Source organism: Physeter macrocephalus, chromosome 8 (genome assembly GCF_002837175.3).
Source record: "Physeter macrocephalus isolate SW-GA chromosome 8, ASM283717v5, whole genome shotgun sequence".
Classification (NCBI taxonomy): Eukaryota; Metazoa; Chordata; class Mammalia; order Artiodactyla; family Physeteridae; genus Physeter; species Physeter macrocephalus.
This window is the reverse complement of record NC_041221.1, coordinates 68,745,704-68,765,419: the sequence shown is the minus strand read 5'-3', so window position 1 is coordinate 68,765,419 and position 19,716 is coordinate 68,745,704. Positions and strand designations below refer to the sequence as shown.

The 19,716-nt window shown below is 36.0% G+C and overlaps 1 protein-coding gene across 8 annotated transcripts in view; it reads left to right on the top strand.

Annotated features, from left to right (window-relative positions):
• The window catches only part of ADAMTS6 (ADAM metallopeptidase with thrombospondin type 1 motif 6), a 299,242-nt gene that overhangs the window by 192,213 nt on the left and 87,313 nt on the right, over positions 1-19,716 (top strand). For 7 of the 8 annotated variants that reach the window (XR_008618068.1, XM_055086592.1, XM_024124793.2 and 4 more), the window contains 2 exons: positions 8,650-8,795; positions 11,051-11,114. Coding sequence is in view for 7 of the 8 variants with exons in the window: in XM_055086592.1 (XP_054942567.1) it covers positions 8,650-8,795; positions 11,051-11,114 (210 nt within the window). In the remaining variant the exon portion in view is untranslated. The remainder of the gene's footprint in view (positions 1-8,649; positions 8,796-11,050; positions 11,115-19,716) is intronic. The other variant, XM_055086594.1, reaches the window with a different exon arrangement.

The following is a 19,716-nucleotide window of genomic DNA, read 5'->3' as shown; positions in this document are numbered from 1 at the left end:
TTTCATAGATGTAATAGAAAATATTAGGAACTGCATTCTTGAAACAACAATCTGGGTTTATTTTGGAACCAACAATTCTTGTCAACGACAAGTAGCAATTTTTTTTTTTTTTTTTTTTTTTTTACAAGTAGCAATTTACATCAATCTATACTTCGAAGAGATACACAACTGTAAGGGGAAAGTCACAGTGAGAATGTGGTTCTTTATTTGCCACTGATTGATTAATATTATTGTGATCTATACCAATCGCCACTGTTTCTATTTACATGCCAATTACAATTTTGAAGGCTACTTAGAAAATGCTCAAAATAATATCAAATCTAACAGTATCGAATTTAAATTTAGATAAGCGAATAGAAGGGAAATATAATTACTTCTAAGCATAAATAAGAATAAGCACAGACAAGAGAACGTGAATGGGGCAGAAATGTATTTGATTTCTAAAGATTCACTTTCTTAATCTAGGCTAATGGTTGTCAACTTTTTGATCCTTAAACCCTTTATTCAAATGCATTCTACATAATCCTGAGATATACATTTGAAAAAAATGGAAAAGCTCAGGTTAAAAGAACCCTTTGGCTGCCTCCTTACCCTGTCCTTAGAATCTTGTCAGCTTCCAGCATATCTTGGCACAGCATCTTGGGCTCCATGAAAATCTATTTAAGAACTTGGAAGCGTAGCAAAGTTTGTATACCAAGAGGTCATTAATATTCACAACATTAGAGTGTAGTTTCGTAAAGGCAATACATTGTATTTCATCATCTCAAATTAATCTACGAAGCAAATCTTAGCCATTCTTCCAGAGGCATGGAAGGTCTGTAGACAGATTCAGGTATAGGACTAGGAGGTTTTTAAATAAATGAATGAATGAAAATAACAAATACACATGCAGACTCCTAGAAAGAAAAAGGACAGAGTACTAGGAGAAGACACTCAAAATATCCTTATCATTAACTTTGAATTTATAAAAAAGCTTTCAAAGAACTAGATCAACTTACATTTTTATGGGAAAAAGAATACAAAGAACTATTCATGTGAGCTGAGCACTTCATTATTTTTAATTTATTTTTTAACTAACTGCATATGCTGTGTTATCTATTCATGAATTTTCGTTGTTGTTGCTTTTTTCCTTAAGAGAGAAGCATGTTTACTATTGACAAATGCAGATTTTCCTCTTAAGGCTATACCTATTTGGATATTAAACAAGAGCTGAGAATTTTGACTCAAACCAAAACAGGCATGCAAACACTTAATGACAAAATTAAAGTGAAATTTTCAGTTGGTCTGATCAACTTTGTGTGGCTAGTCTGTGTTCTTGCCATCTATAAATAGTTGACGTTATCAGTAATAATGATGATAATATAATGAATAGTTTTATTTTTTATTAAATTTATTCATTTTATTTATTTATTTTTGGCTGCGTTGGGTCTTCGTTGCTGCGCACAGGCTTTCTCTAGTTGCAGCGAGTGGGGGATACTCTTCATTGTGGTGCGCGGACTTGTCATTGCAGTGGCTTGTCTTGTTGCGGAGCATGCACAGGCTTTCTCTAGTTGCAGCGAGTGGGGGATACTCTTCATTGTGGTGCGCGGACTTCTCATTGCAGTGGCTTCTCTTGTTGCGGAGCATGGGCTCTAGGCATGTGGGCTTCAGTAGTTGTGGTGCACAGGCTCAGTAGTTGTGGCCTGTGGGCTGTAGAGCTCAGGCTCAGTAGTTGTGGCACACGGGCTTAGTTGCTCTGCGGAATGTAGGATCTTCCTGGACCAGGGCTCGAACCCGTGTCCGCTGCATTGGCAGGCAGACTCTTAACCACTGTGCCACCAGGGAAGTCCCATGATAATGAATAATTTTATACTTACCCTATGCCAGGCACATATTTGTTCTGTTTACTACTGACAAAAATCCTATAAGGTGGGTACTGTTTTAACTCCATTTTACAGATGAAGAAAGTGAGACTTGAAAGCCTAGGATTACATAGCAATTTAATAGTAGAGCTGAGATTCCAGCCTGGGTCTTTCTGATTCCAAAGAGGAAAACTTTACCCCTCTATACTGCCTCTGATTATACTTTACTTTCAGATGGGAAATTGTGTAGAATAAAAAGCAGATTTTCATTGTCACAGGAATAGTGAGTCACTGAGCCTGAGATGGGTTAACAATATGTTTTACCCTTTATTACTAAGTGTATTTTTCATTTGTTTACCTGTAACAGTTTGTTACCTCTGGAATCACAATAAAAAAGGCACCCAGACAGAACATTGAGCTAAGAATATATGATAGTGTTAAAATTGGCAAAATAATGAATCTCCACTTTAAAATGAGAGAAAATCTATTTCTACATATTTCATAGAGATATTGTGAGGATGGAATGAGAAAATATCTCAGTGAGGTTTTTGTTGCCTTCCTCAGAGGGAGGGAAGGTGTTAATTTATATTACTAGAGCATCATCATTACTTTTCATTATTATGTGCCAGCCTTAGATGATGGTGGGCAGAAAATTCTTTGCCAGACTGTCTTAACTGGCAGTAATGAGCATAACAGACTATAAGCATGAGTTTGTGTGTCTCAGAAGCATGAATGGTATATCCACGACCTCTGATCTTAACTCTGAATTTCAAAACTACTCTCATCAGAAGGAACAAGAAAGAGCCTACATCCTGTCTAGCCAGCAGGATAAAACCAAAACTGCTCATAGCTTTTTGAATAAATCTTTTTTTAAAAGGTTGGGGGGAGGGGAGAAATATGGCTCAAGTGATAGCATAGACATATCCAGAGGACTGGATCCACAATGATCTCGTCAAACTCTGGCTGCAAAAGATATGGGATCTTTGCCCGGGGGCGCAGTTCCACAAATGTTCCATGTAAGTATGGGAACTGTTCCATGCACATTTAGCAGATGGAGTAAGAAATATGGCCAAAAAATTAAAAACTGATCTTTGCGTGAGTCCTGGGGGGTCTGACATCGCTATTACAGCCATTGGATGTTTGCCTGAATAAGCCATTCAAGGACTGAATAAGAACCATATGGTCTGAATGGATGTGCTCAGGGACAGTAGCATTAACCAAAGGAGGAAATTTGATGAGCCCAGACAGTGCACTGGTACTGTGTGTCCATGGGTCACGCTTCTACAAATCAATCAATATAACTTTCAGCCAAAAGAACTTTTCTTAGACATGGCATCAACAATAGCCCTTTGGACAGAAATCGGAGGGATGCCATATTTGATGAAATGGTAAACAAAGATCTACACTATAAAAACTCTGATAGCAGTGTTGGCATTATTACTGAACAGGATATTAAGGATAATCAAAACCCAGTCCTTGCAAGCTCTGATGGTGACCACAAAGGTTTCAAATACTTGGTTTATTGCCAAGAGATTGATTTAATGATTCTACAAGCCCCAATTAGAGACATAACCCAGCATTTGAGCTTACATATACATGACATTGATTCCTAATATTTTTTCATGGGAAACACAGGGCTGGATTAGAATAGGATTATTACATGCCCTTCTAAAGCACTGGATATGTAATAGGACATTTGCAGCCTTAGATCTTAATTCACTTAAAGTAGAATGTAATATGTTTTGACTGAGTCGCAAACTATAAATACAAGAAGTGAAGAAAGAATGACTCTTCCAGTTGCTCTAGAAATTTAAATAGTATGGGATGACAAGTTCTGATTTAGAATTTAGGCTGAAATAGACTTTAGCATTCCCGCACCTGCAGAGCAGAAAGATAAGGTTTTTAATAGCACTGTGCTCCAACTCTCAACTTTTCTGATTTAGGAAGAATGTTCTATATTGAATCACCAATATCACTTCCTTTAAAATCTTAGGATTTCCTTAGAGGTATCTTCTTCCAGATACTGGCTAGACCCATTGCTGGCTGTGGTACAAGATCTACCATAATCACATCCTAAAATATATCTAGTTTTAAAAAAATTATTTTAAAATACTGTATATATACTCATTTTGAAATTTTCTTCTGTAGATTTCTGACAAATTTTCAAAGTTAGATTTTTTGATTTATAATATATCTTGCTTAAGACAGTTCCCTGATGGAGATCATGAAATTCAGTGGCCTAACAGAGAGAGATGTTGTTTAATGATGAATAAGTGTTTCTTAAGAAAATAAGTGTTTCACTAGAATATATCATCTTTCTAGATAGTTTTAAAGACATATTTCTTTTATTTAGAAGGAATGTGAAAAGCAAGAATGAGCAATATGAGATTTTATTTTTGAATGCGATAGTTTCACTTCTTTCACCTTTCTGAATATGGTTAAACACACCTGAATTAGCAAAAAGAAAGACAGATTTATCCAATTTATCTGGATAATTTAGGCTATAGTAATATGACTGATATTTAGAATAGTCCAAAATCACTAGGTTGGATATAACCCTTGGGAATAAAGATTAAAAACTAGTTTCCATCTGAATATCGAACTCTTCTAGTTTAAGACATGAAGTAAAATTCTATGCCTATGGAAATAGAGCTTTTACAGTTTGGCACCTTTAGATTAAAAACAAAAGGATAAAAACAGAAAATACAAAACTCAAAATTCTCACCTTTAATGTGCTTGTAGGATTTGTATACTTGAATCTACTTTATTTGGTATAATCCAATTATATTAATTATGACTTACATTAAAATCAGTATATATTGGTTAATATAGTCATCTAGAAAATTAGCTCAAATAACTTGATTCACCTGAAGTTCCCTATAGGTTTCTAAAAAAACTTATTAAGTTAAATAAGTTTCTTCTCTTAAAATCATGTACTACATCAAGATACTTAATACTACCAGAAGGAGAAGTAGGAAAAATTCCAAGGAGATCCTTTCCTATAAACACAGGGTGAGGGGAAAGCACAAAAGAACATTTTGCTAGAGAGCAAAATTAAACAAGTCGTTTGATAGATTTTTAACTTCTTTGAGGGTATGTCTGTATAGAACTAATTTCTATAGTCATCCTAATCCAAATCATATTATAATCAAAAACTAAAGTTAGTCCCCATTTTGTAGTCAGGGAAACTAAAGAAAAGAAACAAATGACTTGCTCTGGACCAAAGAAAGATATTGCTACAATGAGAACCCAAGTTTGTAACACAGGATACCCACAGACTGAAGTCATCCCCACACAGACTGAGTTGTTAATTAGTTGTTAAACTAGACACTAGTCTCTTGTCAGCTGCTAAATGACTGATACTTATATTATTATTATGAATTCTTCATTCTTTACCCATTAATCTGTTATTTAACTTTCTGATATAATTGTCTATTATAACTATGGAATAGATATAATCAATAGCATAAATTTATGCAGTAAAAGGTTTTAGCAAACCACTTATACAATACTACTGCTGTGTAGATATTAACTAATGGTAAGAACTGAGCAACATTTTACAAACTGAACATTTGTATTTATCTTTTACCTTCAGAATAAGTTTTAAAAGGAAAACAAGAGAATTTATGTGACTTCTTTTCCTGTGCTACATTTTGTGTGCATCTAGGACACATGTAAAACAATATTATTACATACTTTAGAATCTACATCTTTCAGTGTTTTTGTGGCCTTCACAATTTCGTCCCCTGAAAAATGCAAAAAGTGGGATTTTTTTTCCTCTACGAATTATAAGAATACTCAAGGAGGTATGAAATAACATGTGGTTGTATACTTGTAGCTAAGTGGGTTTTTAAAAAACTCTCTAGTGTTATTTTGTATTTTATGTGGTTAAAAACAGTTCAGTAAAGTATACTAATGTATTCTTTAATGTCTTCAAATATGTAATCCTACACATCCAATTGATTTTTTTTCCACTTGTTTTTTGTGTGTATTTGGACAGCTAATCCTTTTCTGCCAGTAAGTGACCTTGGGCAAGTCAACCTCCTTCAGGTTCTGGTTTCCTCATGTGAAAAAATGAAGTGCTTAGACCACATGAATTCTAAAGGCTCTTTGAGCTTTAAGTGCAGCTCTGTGATTATATAAAATAAATGTAAAATCAAATTTTATTGTTATTTGAAATCAGTAATGCTAAGTTTCCAACTTGAAGAAAATAGGCAAGTTTTAAGATTTGGAATTTTTTAGTATTAAGTGTCATTAATTGAAACCACAGGAAAAGACAGTAATTGCTGGTTAATACTACATTGCTCAGTTACTCTCATAGGTGCAGGCATAAATATTCTTACACATAGCTACTTGTAATAACAAAAATGTAAAACTGGAGATTATTTGGTCCACTGTTGTGACTTTTATATAGATGAAAATCTAACGCAATTGGTATATCATTATGCACACGGTGGTCTTCAAGATCAGTTAGGTAAATCATAAGCTGGCAGCTGGAACATTCTCCCTCTCACATGTACATTATTAGCAGCCCTGCTCCCAGAGTTGGTACTGTATTATCAGTTCAGCCAACTACCTCTGCTTTATCATTTTGGACAGATGATTTTCTTTTTCTTCATGGTAATTTTTGTTGCCCAAAACTTGTAATCTTTTTTAATGTCCTACTTTGATATTTATTAGATTTAGGGTCAGAACGTTTGGTCTTATAGGCAAGCAAATTTTGACTTCCTCTTGCCTAATTGCTTAGCACTTTTCTTAAGAAGTCCTTTATGTTGTTACAACTACTGTAATATTCGCTGAATGCCAACTACCAGGGAAGCAAAGATGAATATGACTTTCTTTACCCTCCAGTATCTCCAGTTCCTTCCTGAAATGTAGTAACCAAAACAGGACACAGGATTCTATAATTTAATGTATTCACTCATTCAATAAAGTTTTGTTGCATATCTACTACATTCTAGGCACTGTTCTAGACATTCAGCATTTCCAATTAGAACATTCTGTGATGATAGAAATGTTCTATATCTGCTCTGTCCAAAATCATAGCCGCTAGCCACATGTGGCTATGGGAGCCCTAGAAATGTAGCTAGTGGGTCTAAGGAACTGAATTTTTAATTTTAATTAATTTAAATTTGAATAGCCACATTTGGCTCTCAAGGCTTTTACATACTAAGGAGAGGAGGCAATAAAAATAATAAGGAAGTAATCTGAGAAATAAATAGGGTGATTTAAAGTAGGTGTAAGAGGGGACTAAAGCAGAGGATGTAATCTCTATACATCCTGGAGTAGGGGGAGGGGAGGGTGGAAGGGGTAGTGAAGTACAACCACTTCAGAATAAGAGTGATCGAGGAAAGACCTCTCTGATTGAGTGACACCTGACCTGAGACCAAACGATGAGAAGACAATATAAGGAATCTGAAGAGTATTCCCAGGAGGACCAGCAAATGCAAATGCCCTGAGGAGAGAACAGGTTTAGTGTATGGAGGAAAAGAAATAAGGCCAGTGAGTCTGGAGCATTCTGTACCAGAAAGAGAATAAGGCTGGAGAAGGAGGCAGAGGCTAGGTCACAAAGGCCACCGTTGACCAGAGTTAAGGGAAGGAGGAAACCACCACAGTCTTTTAAGCCAAAAAGTGACATAATGCCATAATATATTTTTAAAAGAGCTCTCTGATAGCTCACTGGAGAATAGATTGATTATAGGTAGAAGAACGTGAGGCAGGGGGACCAGGTAACAAGCTGTTCTATTTGCTAGTTTGGTCTAGAGTGGTAGTAGTACAAATGGTGAAAGTGAAAGAATTCTGGATATACAGAATTAATATAATAAACATTACTTTCAAAGCATCACATGTCATAATCCCTTTACATTTTAATATAATGGTTGAATTTTTATTTAACAATCTAACATTTCTGACAGTTACTCAACTCTAATAATGTTCCCTATTGTTATTCATGTAAACAAATGACTTTCATAGCATCAGTATGGTTCATCAAAGTTTGATAACTCAGAAAAATGCACCAATAAAAGCCTAGCCTAATGCTTGGTTTAAAAAAAAATCATTTTTACCAATTCTGCAAATAAGATTTATCATGTTAGAGTTATGAGCTGATTATACGATGTCTGCATTTCAATAAATTATTCCTGGCTTTCTACTTATGTGCAGTATGTGTGGTTTATTGCAGAGTAAAGCTGAGAAGAATTCCAGTACCCATGTTCATGCAGGGACTATACATATGGCTAGTCACTGTATATAAGGGTTTTTTGTACCCTGTCCCTAGTGTCCTGGCATTACTTTTATTATGTCTGCAGCAGTAATGTAGATGAAATGCCACAACACATTCTTTTACTCTTGTAGCCTCAACCGGCCTTTTTTTTTTTTTAAAGAAAAAGCAATTACCATCATAAAAATTCCTTACTGGGGAACTTTCCATATTGCGTTATCATTCCATGAGTTTAATAATAGTGGAATATAAAGAAAAAAATGTTTTAATACTAAAATATCTAAAAAAGACTTTTGAGGTCTCTATAATGAGAAACACTAAAAGTCTGGAGGAGAAGAAATAAGGAAAAAAGAAGTAAAGTCAAGTTTTTTAGACTCCTGGTACTTGTTAGAGATTTATAAATCATTGCCTAGCTAAAGATAATTTGCAAATCACATGCACCTTTACCAATGTCTAAACACAGTTAAAGAACTCTCAGTCTGTTATCTATTGGGAGAATGCTAATGCCTGACCCTTATGTATTTATTTCTATCCTGATAGCTCTATCTGCCTAAAAGCTAATTCTGTGTTTTCTGTGAAATCTTGCAGTGGTGTTATCAGGGAGATTGTGTTCCTTTTGGCACTTGGCCCCAGAGCATAGATGGGGGCTGGGGTCCCTGGTCACTATGGGGAGAGTGCAGCAGGACCTGCGGGGGAGGCGTCTCCTCATCCCTAAGACACTGTGACAGTCCAGCGTAAGTAGCTAAAGTAAGCCGGAGCCAACAAAAAGACACAGTTGGAAATTATTCAAAGCTGTGGTTTCACATGTTATCTGTAAAAACGTTTCACTAGTGAGCCAAGTGCTTGTCTTCAGAACAAGCAGTAGGCACAGGAAAGTGGAGGAGCCTTGTTAGACAGACTTTCTTTTTCTTCTTTTCACCTTACTGTGTAGCTAAAAAGAAAAGAAAAAGAAAAAAGAAAAGCATTGTGTATCTATCCCAGATATAGCCAGACTTTTAATCTAGTAATAATCAGATAGATTTCCTCCTCCAAAAACTACTGAATTATGGATGAATCCAGGTCTTGTCTTAGCTACATTACCATTATTCCCAGGAAACATAAGATCTTTTCACATGTCACATAAAATTATTACTGCTACATTAGTATTAAAAGGACCAATGAGAGCACTTTGAGGGTTGAAATGCCTTGATTCGCATCACAAATCACAAAAGAATACTGCCCATGTGTTAAAATAGTTTCCATTCACATGCCCCCATTAATCACCTTCCGGAGCTGCATCCACTTTTCTCCTCACGATTGTTAATCACAATGAAAAGAATACTGCCCATGTGTTAAAATAGTTTCCATTCACATGCCCCCATTAATCACCTTCCGGAGCTGCATCCACTTTTCTCCTCACGATTGTTTTATGCAGGTCAGACTGCTCCTCTCCCACCACTCTTTTTCTCCAGTCAGAGTCCCCCTGGCATAAAGCCAGCCCCATCAGTATTTCTTGCTAGCTGTATTGCTTCTCCCTTCCACCAGTGCCCATTGCAGGTGGATGATTCCTTTAGTTGGTCTTGCGTGTCCTTCTGGAGACTAAACTGCTCCTTAGCTGCTTCATGTCGGGTGCTCCCATTTCTTTCTAGAGCTCAGGTTGAGGACCTTCTTTCCTGACAATTATTTGGTTCAGAATGGTGTTATAATACCACTTCTGCTTTTTTCCCCCTGCTGGGGTAGAAGATGGTCTATTTTTATTTTTTAATTTTTCTCATTTTAACTCAGGATACCTGTCTTTGGTTCCTCTCTCTAAATGTCTCTTTTCTTCTCTTTTCTTCTTTTTAGCTTGAAATTGTTTCCCTTTGTTTTAGTTCTGTGTTTTCATTCTCCCACTTTCTATTATTACCATCCTGCTAAACAGAGCTCACTGTCACCCACTCATAAAACAGCATTGCCACCACCATCCCCACTACCTTGTTTTTGTCTGACCAACCCATTTCTCCCAGCTGGTTCAAGCTGGGCCATTTCTTTCCCTTGCTTAAAGTCAGCATTCACTAGCATTCAAAATATATTCAAAGTGTAACTTTAATTATCTCATTGATACCAGTGGGCCAAAATTATAATTGAGACTTCATCTTTTTAAAACAAATGCAGAATAGTTAACCTAAGTTCAACTGCAAGCTACTGTAATTTAATAATCAAAAGTATAAAACCCTATGATAATAAATAATATATCCAAATACTTAAGAGAATGACTTGGACCTCTTTTAAAAGAACAAGTTAGTTTTTTCCACTCAAAAATTACATGTCCAAATAATAGCATATGACTTTCTCTAATGTTAAATACTCCAAAAATTAATTTATGTATAACACGTATTTAACATCCTAATTTGAATGTAGTATAAAGTATCTATATAATGTAAACCTATCTTAGATTTAGATTTAATTTTTTGAAACTGAAGTTTTTAAAACTTCATGTAATATTTGAATTGAGATAGAAATTTATTTCTTAATTAAAAACTTTGAACTGAAGCTATTTCCAAGGAGTTATTTTGTGTCCTTTCCTTATTTCCAGTCTGGAAAAAAAAAAACACAAACTTTCCATTTTCTACTTGGTGAACATATAGTATCAGATTATGTGTTTTGTTGAATATGATTCAAATGGCTTTTCATTATAAATGATTTTTAAACTCATTGTGTTGACCTGAATACCTGTTTACTATGATAATTAGAAAATACATTGATTTAATTGCATTTTCTGAAGAATGTATATCATCACAATTAAGAGCCTTATAAAGTTACTCATAGTAGATTGCCTTAATTTTTTGTTCAACAACCATAATCATTATTGCTAACTATCACCAGCATGATTATTATTTTAATGACTAATAAAATGCCAAATTTTTTATTTTCTTAAAGTAAATGTTAATATGTTTTCATCAAGCAATATATATACTGTTTATGTGGTTAGATATATTATATTCACATGTTAAACAAAATGTGTTTGCAGACCTTCAGGAGGTGGAAAATATTGCCTTGGGGAAAGGAAACGGTATCGCTCCTGCAATACAGATGTAAGTAAAACCAAACTCTGCTATGAAAAATTAGCTTACATTTCCCCTAGAGCAGGGAAATTTTTTAAATTGTTAGCTATTTGATCAGAAATCCATGTGCGTGAGGGTCACATGAATTTTTGAAACTGAATGGAACCAGCCTCAGGTCCATCAATTCCTTTGAGTCAAGAGAAAGCTCCAGCACTAGAAGCAAATACACTCTCCCCCAGTAGGAATCAAGAGAGAGAGACACACCCCCTGAACTTCCCTGGCCCCCCAACACACAGCTTTGCCACCATTATCTTTCTTGAGTTCAAGAAACAAGGATTAATCTTATTATGGCCTTTATTCCATTTTATGTTTGCCACTGAAAGAAGTCCCAGACTTCCATGTCACGCCTCATCTCTTGCCATCCAATTCCATAAATTTCTGCATATCCCTTCTTCTGTTTCCTATCCCTGCCCAACCACTGAAACTCTCCTGTGCCCTCAGAAACTCGTGGTCCATCATCAGCAAAATCCCTTACATCCTGACGTGTCTGAATTTTTCTTCCCTTCACCTTCTTGTTCTAATGGAAACTGGCTCTCTTCTGAAGATACTGCTTCCTCTGCAGGCCTCTAAAGTTAAGGACATGTATTTTCTCCCTTAGTTCTTGAAAGACTGGGCCTGGAAGTGAATTGACTATCTTCTTTATATCTTATTACTCCTCCCAGATAATTTTTCCTTCCTCCTATCTAAAAACCGCAGCTTTTAATTTCATATTATGAGACAATTACCCACACTCCCACACTATTCCTCACTCTTACGCTCTCCAACCCTATGCCTATCCTAATCCTTGTTTATTCATAAACATGTGGATGATTTTTTCAACATCTTCTCTTCTGGGTTTTTCCATAACCATACAATCATGCTGTTATTTCTCCTATCTTGAAAAAACAAAAACAAAAATACTTACCGTATCTAATTCCTCTTCTCATTTTTCCCTAAAATTGCTCATATAAAGTTTTTGCCTCCAACATTCTACTGAAAATGTTCCTGTCAAGTCAAAGATGTCTTCCATGTTGCTAAACCCAATAATCAGTTCTGAGTGTTTATTTTACTTGATCTTTACCAGGCTTCCATGACACTATAGCTTTTTGGTTGTCCTTCTATATTGCTTCTTACTCTTTCTCATTCTCCTTTACTGGTTCCTATTCTTTTCTCTGACTTCTTAATGTTAGAGTACCCAGGACTTACCCCCTTGGTCTTTTTCTCTGCCATACCAATACTCATTTCTTTGGTGATCTCATCCAGCTTCATTGCTTATGATACCATTCGTATGTTATTTGACCCCAAATTTATATTTTCATCCCAGACTTCTTCCATGGATTTCAGACTCATATCTTACCATTTATTAGACTTTTAATAGACATGTACTATTTAACATGTCCAAATGCTGTCTCCAAAACATTTCCACAAACATGTTCTTCCAGCAGTTTTTCCCATCTCGGATGTCAGCTTCATCTGGCTCAAGCCAAAAACCCTTGAGTCATTCTTGATTCCTTTTTCTGTCTCATAGACTACATCCAATCCCTCAGAAAATCCCATTGGCTTTGCCTTCAAAATATATCACAGATCTGACTTCTTCTCACTGCCTCTACTAATACCTACACTGTTTCACTGGATTACTCTAAGTGGCTTTTTTCAGTGGATTTCCAGATACTACTCTTGCTCCCTACAGTCCTTAGTATAAGAAGCAGAGTGATTCAGTTTCAGTATATCCTTTACCCAAGACCTTTCGATGGCTCCCTGTTTTATTTAAATCCAAAGTTCTTACAAAGGCCTGCAAGGCCTTCACAATCTGGCCTTCTATTACTTCTCTGAACTCATCTTTTATTATTTTCCTCCTTATTCACTCTGCTCCAGCCACACGGGCCTCCCTCCTTGTACGTGCCAGGTATGCTCCCACCTTAGGGCTTTTGCATTGGCTGTTCCCTTTGCCTTGTATACTCTTCCAACACAAATACCTATATCGCTAACTCCCTTACCTCACCTTTACTCAGCTGTCATCTTCTCAATGAGGCCTGGCTTGAATACTGTATTTAAAGTTGCAACCCTCCCTACTCCCTACAACCCTGGGATTCCTAATCTTCCTTACCCTGCTCTATTTCCCCTCATACTACCTCTAACACACTCTATAGCTTATTTATCGTATTTAATTCTTTTACATTTACATCTTGAATTACATGTAGCTTCAATTACAATGATTATATTGTTTCCAGCATTATTTATTCATTCACTCAACAAATAATTGAGTGCTTACTCTTTATCAGACTGTGATAGAGTGAGAGAGGCTCTGCCCTCAAGGATTTTATAATTTCTTGGGAAGTCGCAGAAAATCACAAGGCAGGCTGATAAGTGATATGATATGATATGATATGATATGATATGATAGAATAAGTATGGAATGCTATAAAAGCATGTGGAATTGTCATATAGCCTAATTAGGGATTTAAGGATTTCTTCCCATGGGAAGCTAAAGATCTGAAAGGGCAAATTGCAGCTGACCAGAAAAGAAGGAAGTGACAATGAAAGCATTCTAGGCACAAAGAAAATTAAGTGCCAGGTGGGTAGGTTAAAAGATTTAGCCTCAGATTTATGCTTTAGATAAAAATGGGTTAGGGAAAGGTGAGATTACAACAGAACAGTAAACAAATCAAGAAGAATTTAAGGATACTGGTGAAAATGACTTGCTGAGCCATACACTCTATACTAGGGAATGACAGTGAAATCTAAAGAAGGCTAGCAGGGAGAAAATTAAGGATGTAACTTTGAAAAATCCATAAAAATTAAAGAACCAGTGTTGTAGGAAACACAGGGTGAGAGATAGCAGGTGAGGGGATCAGAGAGTGGAATGTATTTGAATTTAAGATATGAGAAGTGAGACTGTTCTCAGTGAGAACAAATCTGGAGTGTGGCCATGGGAGTGCATGCCTAACCTTGAGTGGAGGTGAAGTAGTTCTAGGAATGTTAAGGCTAGGGAGTTTGGGGAGTCTTCAGTGTGGATGTTGGATTCACTCAGGATGTTATTAGGACTTGGAGTGTATAGTGAGACTGTGAAGTGGGTATCAAGCTCTAACAAATGAGGGGAAATGACCATCATAAGGTTAGGAGAAAGCAGTGATGAAACCAAATAGTGATTTGGATGAATAACATGAATCTCGGAAAATAGAGGTTTTATGCAAGGGAAGAAGAATGGAGTACCTATGGCATATTAGACTGTGTTAGGTTGGAGTGAGAAAGGCAAACCCACCTCTCAATTCCCATCTATTTCTGTTATGTAGTTGTAGGGGTGGGCACACATTTTGGGTCTAATAACATAGGTGCTATACAATATGAATAATGTATGATAGGTAACAGAAAAAGGAAAAAAATGCCAGACACACATGCCAGGCTTGTTGCATTTTACCCATGAACTATGTTTTAGATGCTCAGATTATGGAGTTTGTTATTGGTAGGTTGACATTTCTGTTACTATCTTTGTCTTCTGTTTCAGCTTTTTGCAAATGTTAAGGAGATATATTTAACATATATGTATCATGAATATACAATTACGTTTTCTTCATTAATCTTGTCTCTAATAGTTCAGAATTTGAGACAATTCAGTTACCACACCAAAATTTATTTTCACTCTATCCAAGTTAATAAAGCTGTCTGAACATAAGTTGTGTAAACTGGAGCCTTTTAAAATGTAATCTAATACATGAAAATTTAAACTTTCAAAACACGTAATCTAGCCCAGCACTGTCCAAGAGAACGTTCCTCAATGATGGAAATACTCTATCTGTGCACTGTCCAGCCTGGTAGCCAGTAGTCAAATTAGCTTTTGAGTACTTGAAATGCATCTAGTGCAACAGAAGAACCGAATTTTTAAGTTTAACTAATTTAAATTTGAATAGCCACATGCGGCTAGTGACAACTGTATTGGGCAGCACAAAGCTAGTCTAGCTATGCAGTAGAAAAATAACTGTTATGAAGAAGATTGTATCTGTTAATCCCAAATCCCTAATTTATCCCTCCCCCTTCCCCTTTTGCTAACCATAAGTTTGTTTTCTATGTCTTTGGGTCTGTTTCTGTTTTGAAGCACAGGGGACTATATTCAATATCTTGTAATAACCAATAGTGAAAAAGAATCTGAAAAAGAATATATATAATATATATATATAACTGAATCACTTTGCTGTACACCTGAAACATCGTAAATCACCTATACTTCAATTTTAAAAAATTTAACAGTATAAAAAGAAGACTGTAAATATTATGTATAAAATTCTCAAAACAAGTCAAATCAATCTTAGCTCATTTTAGAAACAAACGTGAAATTTCTATTTTTGGTAATGACAGATTATTCTGACAGAAAAATTTTTTTTTTTTTTTTTTTTTTTTTTTGCGGTACGCGGGCCTCTCACTGTTGTGGCCTCTCCCGTTGCGGAGCACAGGCTCCAGACGTGCAGGCTCAGCGGCCATGGCTCACGGGCCCAACCGCTCTGCGGCATGTGGGATCTTCCCAGACCGGGGCACGAACCCGTGTCCCCTGCATCGGCAGGCGGACTCTCAACCACTGCGCCACCAGGGAAGCCCTGACAGAAAAATTTTTTAGGTTGCTGAGTAAGATTTTTTTTTTAACATTTTAAAATCAGCAAAGAGCTGACCAGATAGTAAGGGAAATGCCGTAAGGTCATATTTTTTGAAGGCGAACTCAAAAGCATCAAAAAGGAAACATCAGAGCAACTAAGGTACTCTTACCCTGACAATATTCAGAGAAGAGATTAAGTGTTCCAGTGTGTCTTTCTTAAGTATATGAAAAGTTTTTTCCGAAGCTTCTCCCCTGCTACCTCAGGAGACTTCCTTCATGTTTCATTGGCCAGGAGGCCAAATGCCCACCCTTAACCCAGTCATGGGCAAAAGGAATGGTATTACCATCATTGGTTTTGACTAATCCAGATATGCCCCTAAAATGGAGTTAGAGTCATTTTCTCTGAGAGGTAGATTCCTGAGCAAAAATCAGAATTCTGTGAGCAAGAAAGTAGGGAGTGATAGATAATTGAGTATGCCACAGATGTCTGCATCAGAGCTGTTTTAGTTTCCATCTTTACGAGTAGAAGTAGCAGCAACAAAAGTAGTAATGGTAGTAGTAGGACTAGTACTAGTAGTAGTACCAGTAGTAGTAGTAGTGATGGTAGTAGCTGCTGCTAACATTTATTGAGCACTTACTACATACCAGACCTATTATTTTAACCATATTTTCTTTCCACACTGAGAGTTCTCCTCAGTGGTGAGTTGACTTGGTAAGATATTTTAAATTTCCATTTGTTCAATATAAATCTAGAAAAACTATGCTATAAAGTTGTGTTATAATCTGTTTTGTTACAGCCTTGTTTCTGCAACACAAATTAGCTCATAAGTGACTGAGTTATTTTGTGCTGCTAAGAAATACAGCAGCTGAAGTCAAACTATGTTTTGCCTTTATACAGCTGAACAGCTGATGAAAATTGTGCTGTACATGATGACCATTCACCTCACACTCTTCTTTTTGGCCACATGCTCTGTCATTTCTGTGTGTGTTATTGTGTGTTTCTGCCTGTTCTTTGTACATTGGCCTCTTGTCTCTATAATGTATAATGTTTTGAATGTTCTTTTTTTTTTTTTTCTATAATGCCTGGGTGTCTGTGTGAACTACCCTAATTTCAGGGACTCAAGAGAGTATACTTGTCTTTTATCAGATCAGCCTCCTGCCTTAGTGCATGTTTTATTTAATTTAATACTTTACACATCATATTGAGTGACCCTGTAAATAAGATGTGAGAGAAAACTTTCCAATTAGTTAGAATCAGTTTGACAGTCAAGACCTAGAAAACAATTCATAGGCATTGTTGCTTTGTCATTTGTGATCCAAGAGCTTTTCTGGAGACTTAAATAGAGATAAAACAAGGGATAAATTCAAATGATCCTGGAAGAATTTTCAAATCAGTGTCCAGAATGAGATTATGTTAGGCAATCAAACAGTAAGAGCACCAGGGTTCCTTATCTAATGTCATGAATCTCTGAGGCTTTGCTCTCTACTTTCTCACTTAAGCATGTTATAATAGAAAATAGGAAATCTAGGAGATATAAGCCTGATCAACGTATATTTGATAAATCCTACTTGCATTTCTTTTAAGATCTTGCGACCAATTCCAAACAGCCTATCAGTTTTCCATATAGTATAGCAGTTTTGACCTTATCTTTTCTGTGATTGACCAGCTGGTACTATAGATTACAGCTTAGTTCTTACGTTTTTACATATAATAATTATTATAATTATTATTTATAACTCTCTTATTAGAATTGAATTAGCTTCATTAAAATCACAACAGAAGAATAGAATAAATTAGAAAATCAGAAGAAAAGGAAAAATAATATAAGGCTGGGATCAGTACCTTAAATATGTACCACAAGGTCCTTTCACTCACTAAAAGTGGGCCATAGATTTTACTCTGGGTTTCCTAGTAACCTGAGTAAAGAAGCAAACACTATCAGTTCTAAGATTCGTAATGTCTGATAGCTATGACAAAAGGAGATATATCGACAAAGGAACACTTCATTATTTTGAAGCTTTGATGCTTCTCCTATGTGGATCCCTACACTAGTGAATCAGATTGAAACATACAAGGCTGACAGTATTCTCTTTGCTTAGGTTTGAGGAGAAATTGGATCTAGAACCAATGCAGGTGAGTCTTAAAAAGTGGCAAGCACAAAAACAAGATAGCCACACTTTCTCCCTAATGCCAGTGTAATTCCTACCACAGACATTTGAAGGGTACAGGAATGGTAAGAAGAGAAGAGCTCTCCAGTGGAAAGACAACAGTGTTCCCATTAAGTCCTGTCCTACTTACCCCAGTTTCAAAGAAAGCGATCCACAGAAATAGAAGAGGCAACTTATAAAGAGAGAATCTTTAAGATTTTAAAATAAAACAAAAAAGGATAGCCAGCTGTAAAATTGGCCTGACCACTCTCAACAGCAACATAACCAGCCTAGAGGCCAAAGGTATTCACACAATAGACTCTGAGGCTGGTTATCTGCATCAGGATGTACTGGATGTGCAGTTTGTTCCCTACATCACCATTGGTCACCCTCAGGAGCCTTCAAAAGCATCTAGAAAAAGATTCATTCTTTGACATTCACATCATGGTCTCTAGGACAGAATACCAGGTAAAGACAATAGCTGTGGCAGGAACAAGTGAATATGCTTTTTGCCTTGAAGCTACTAAGAAACCAGGAGCATCTACTAAAGACATAAGATATTTGGATGAAGTTTGCTCTCACCATTAAACCAGGAACTTCAATAGAATATTTGGGATCATAAACTAATCTAATAGATATGGTCTTAGGGAACTTGGGTTTGGAGAGCAGAGATTTATGGAAGTCATGATGCTGAGGATTCATTGTTTGAGGACACAGTTCCCCTCTTTGGACTTAAAGATAAATGATTGTTAAGGTCCTGACAGTTTTTATAAATGAACAAATGTAGGAACTAGCATGATTATCAGGTAGTCCATTATGAGAAATCAAGGCCCCAGATCTGTGCTCAATCTTCTAAAAAGTGTTTGTTTGCTCAAGAGCTGCTAAAAAAATACTTTATTATGTATATGGAATCTCCTTTTTATTGACACAAAAGAATATTGACTATTAAGCAGGCATTTCTGCTTTCCTGAGCAATTTTTCACTGCAGTGACTGAAACTATCATGCAAAATGGTCTCAGAGGGTAAAAGTTGGTGTACATAGTATAAGTATTTTAAGTAGCAGAATTTATAGGTCAGTGTTATAAATACTTGAAAACTTGATATTTGTCAAGAGTAAAAATATTGCTATATTGAGGTTATAAACCAAATTTTATATCAAAGCCTAAAGAAGAAATATTAGCTACTGTGCAAAGGACTCTTCTACATTTCTAAAAAGAATGTCCTGGTGTTGCTTAGCTATTTTCCAGAAAATCCTTGTGTTTTTCCTATTCCATTTTATTTGTGATTTGCATGTCTGCTTGATAATGTGACTAGGATAGAACTTCTGGTGAAAAGCCTAAGCTCCACCTTGGCTGGGGTGAAGTCATATTATTCTTGCATCTTAAACATCTCATTTCCTCCTTTATTTTATGCATCAAAACTATAAAAAATTATGGAGACAAAGGATTTTCCAGGTCATCTGTGGTCTGTTCTAAAATTTAAGCATAGGTTATGTAGTACAGGGACATTTTTTCAGTCAGCTTTGCTAGAGGCTCATGCTGTTCTGCAGTTTTTTTCTTCTTCATTGCGTAAGGTCATTAAATGGTGTCATTGCCTTGGTTGTGGTACACAGGAAAAGTATAGCCTATATTCGGAAGTAGTACTGTAGTGAAAAAAGTATGGACTTTGGATTCAAACTGACTTAAATTTAATCCTGACTATAACAGGATTGTTTCTATTTTACCTTGACAAGATATCTAACTTCACTAAACATCAGAGAACTCCTATATAAGGAGTATAATTATATCAAACTTGCAGGGTTGTTTGAGAATTAAAAGAAATAACACTTTAAAACATCTAGTGCTATTCCTGGTACTTAAT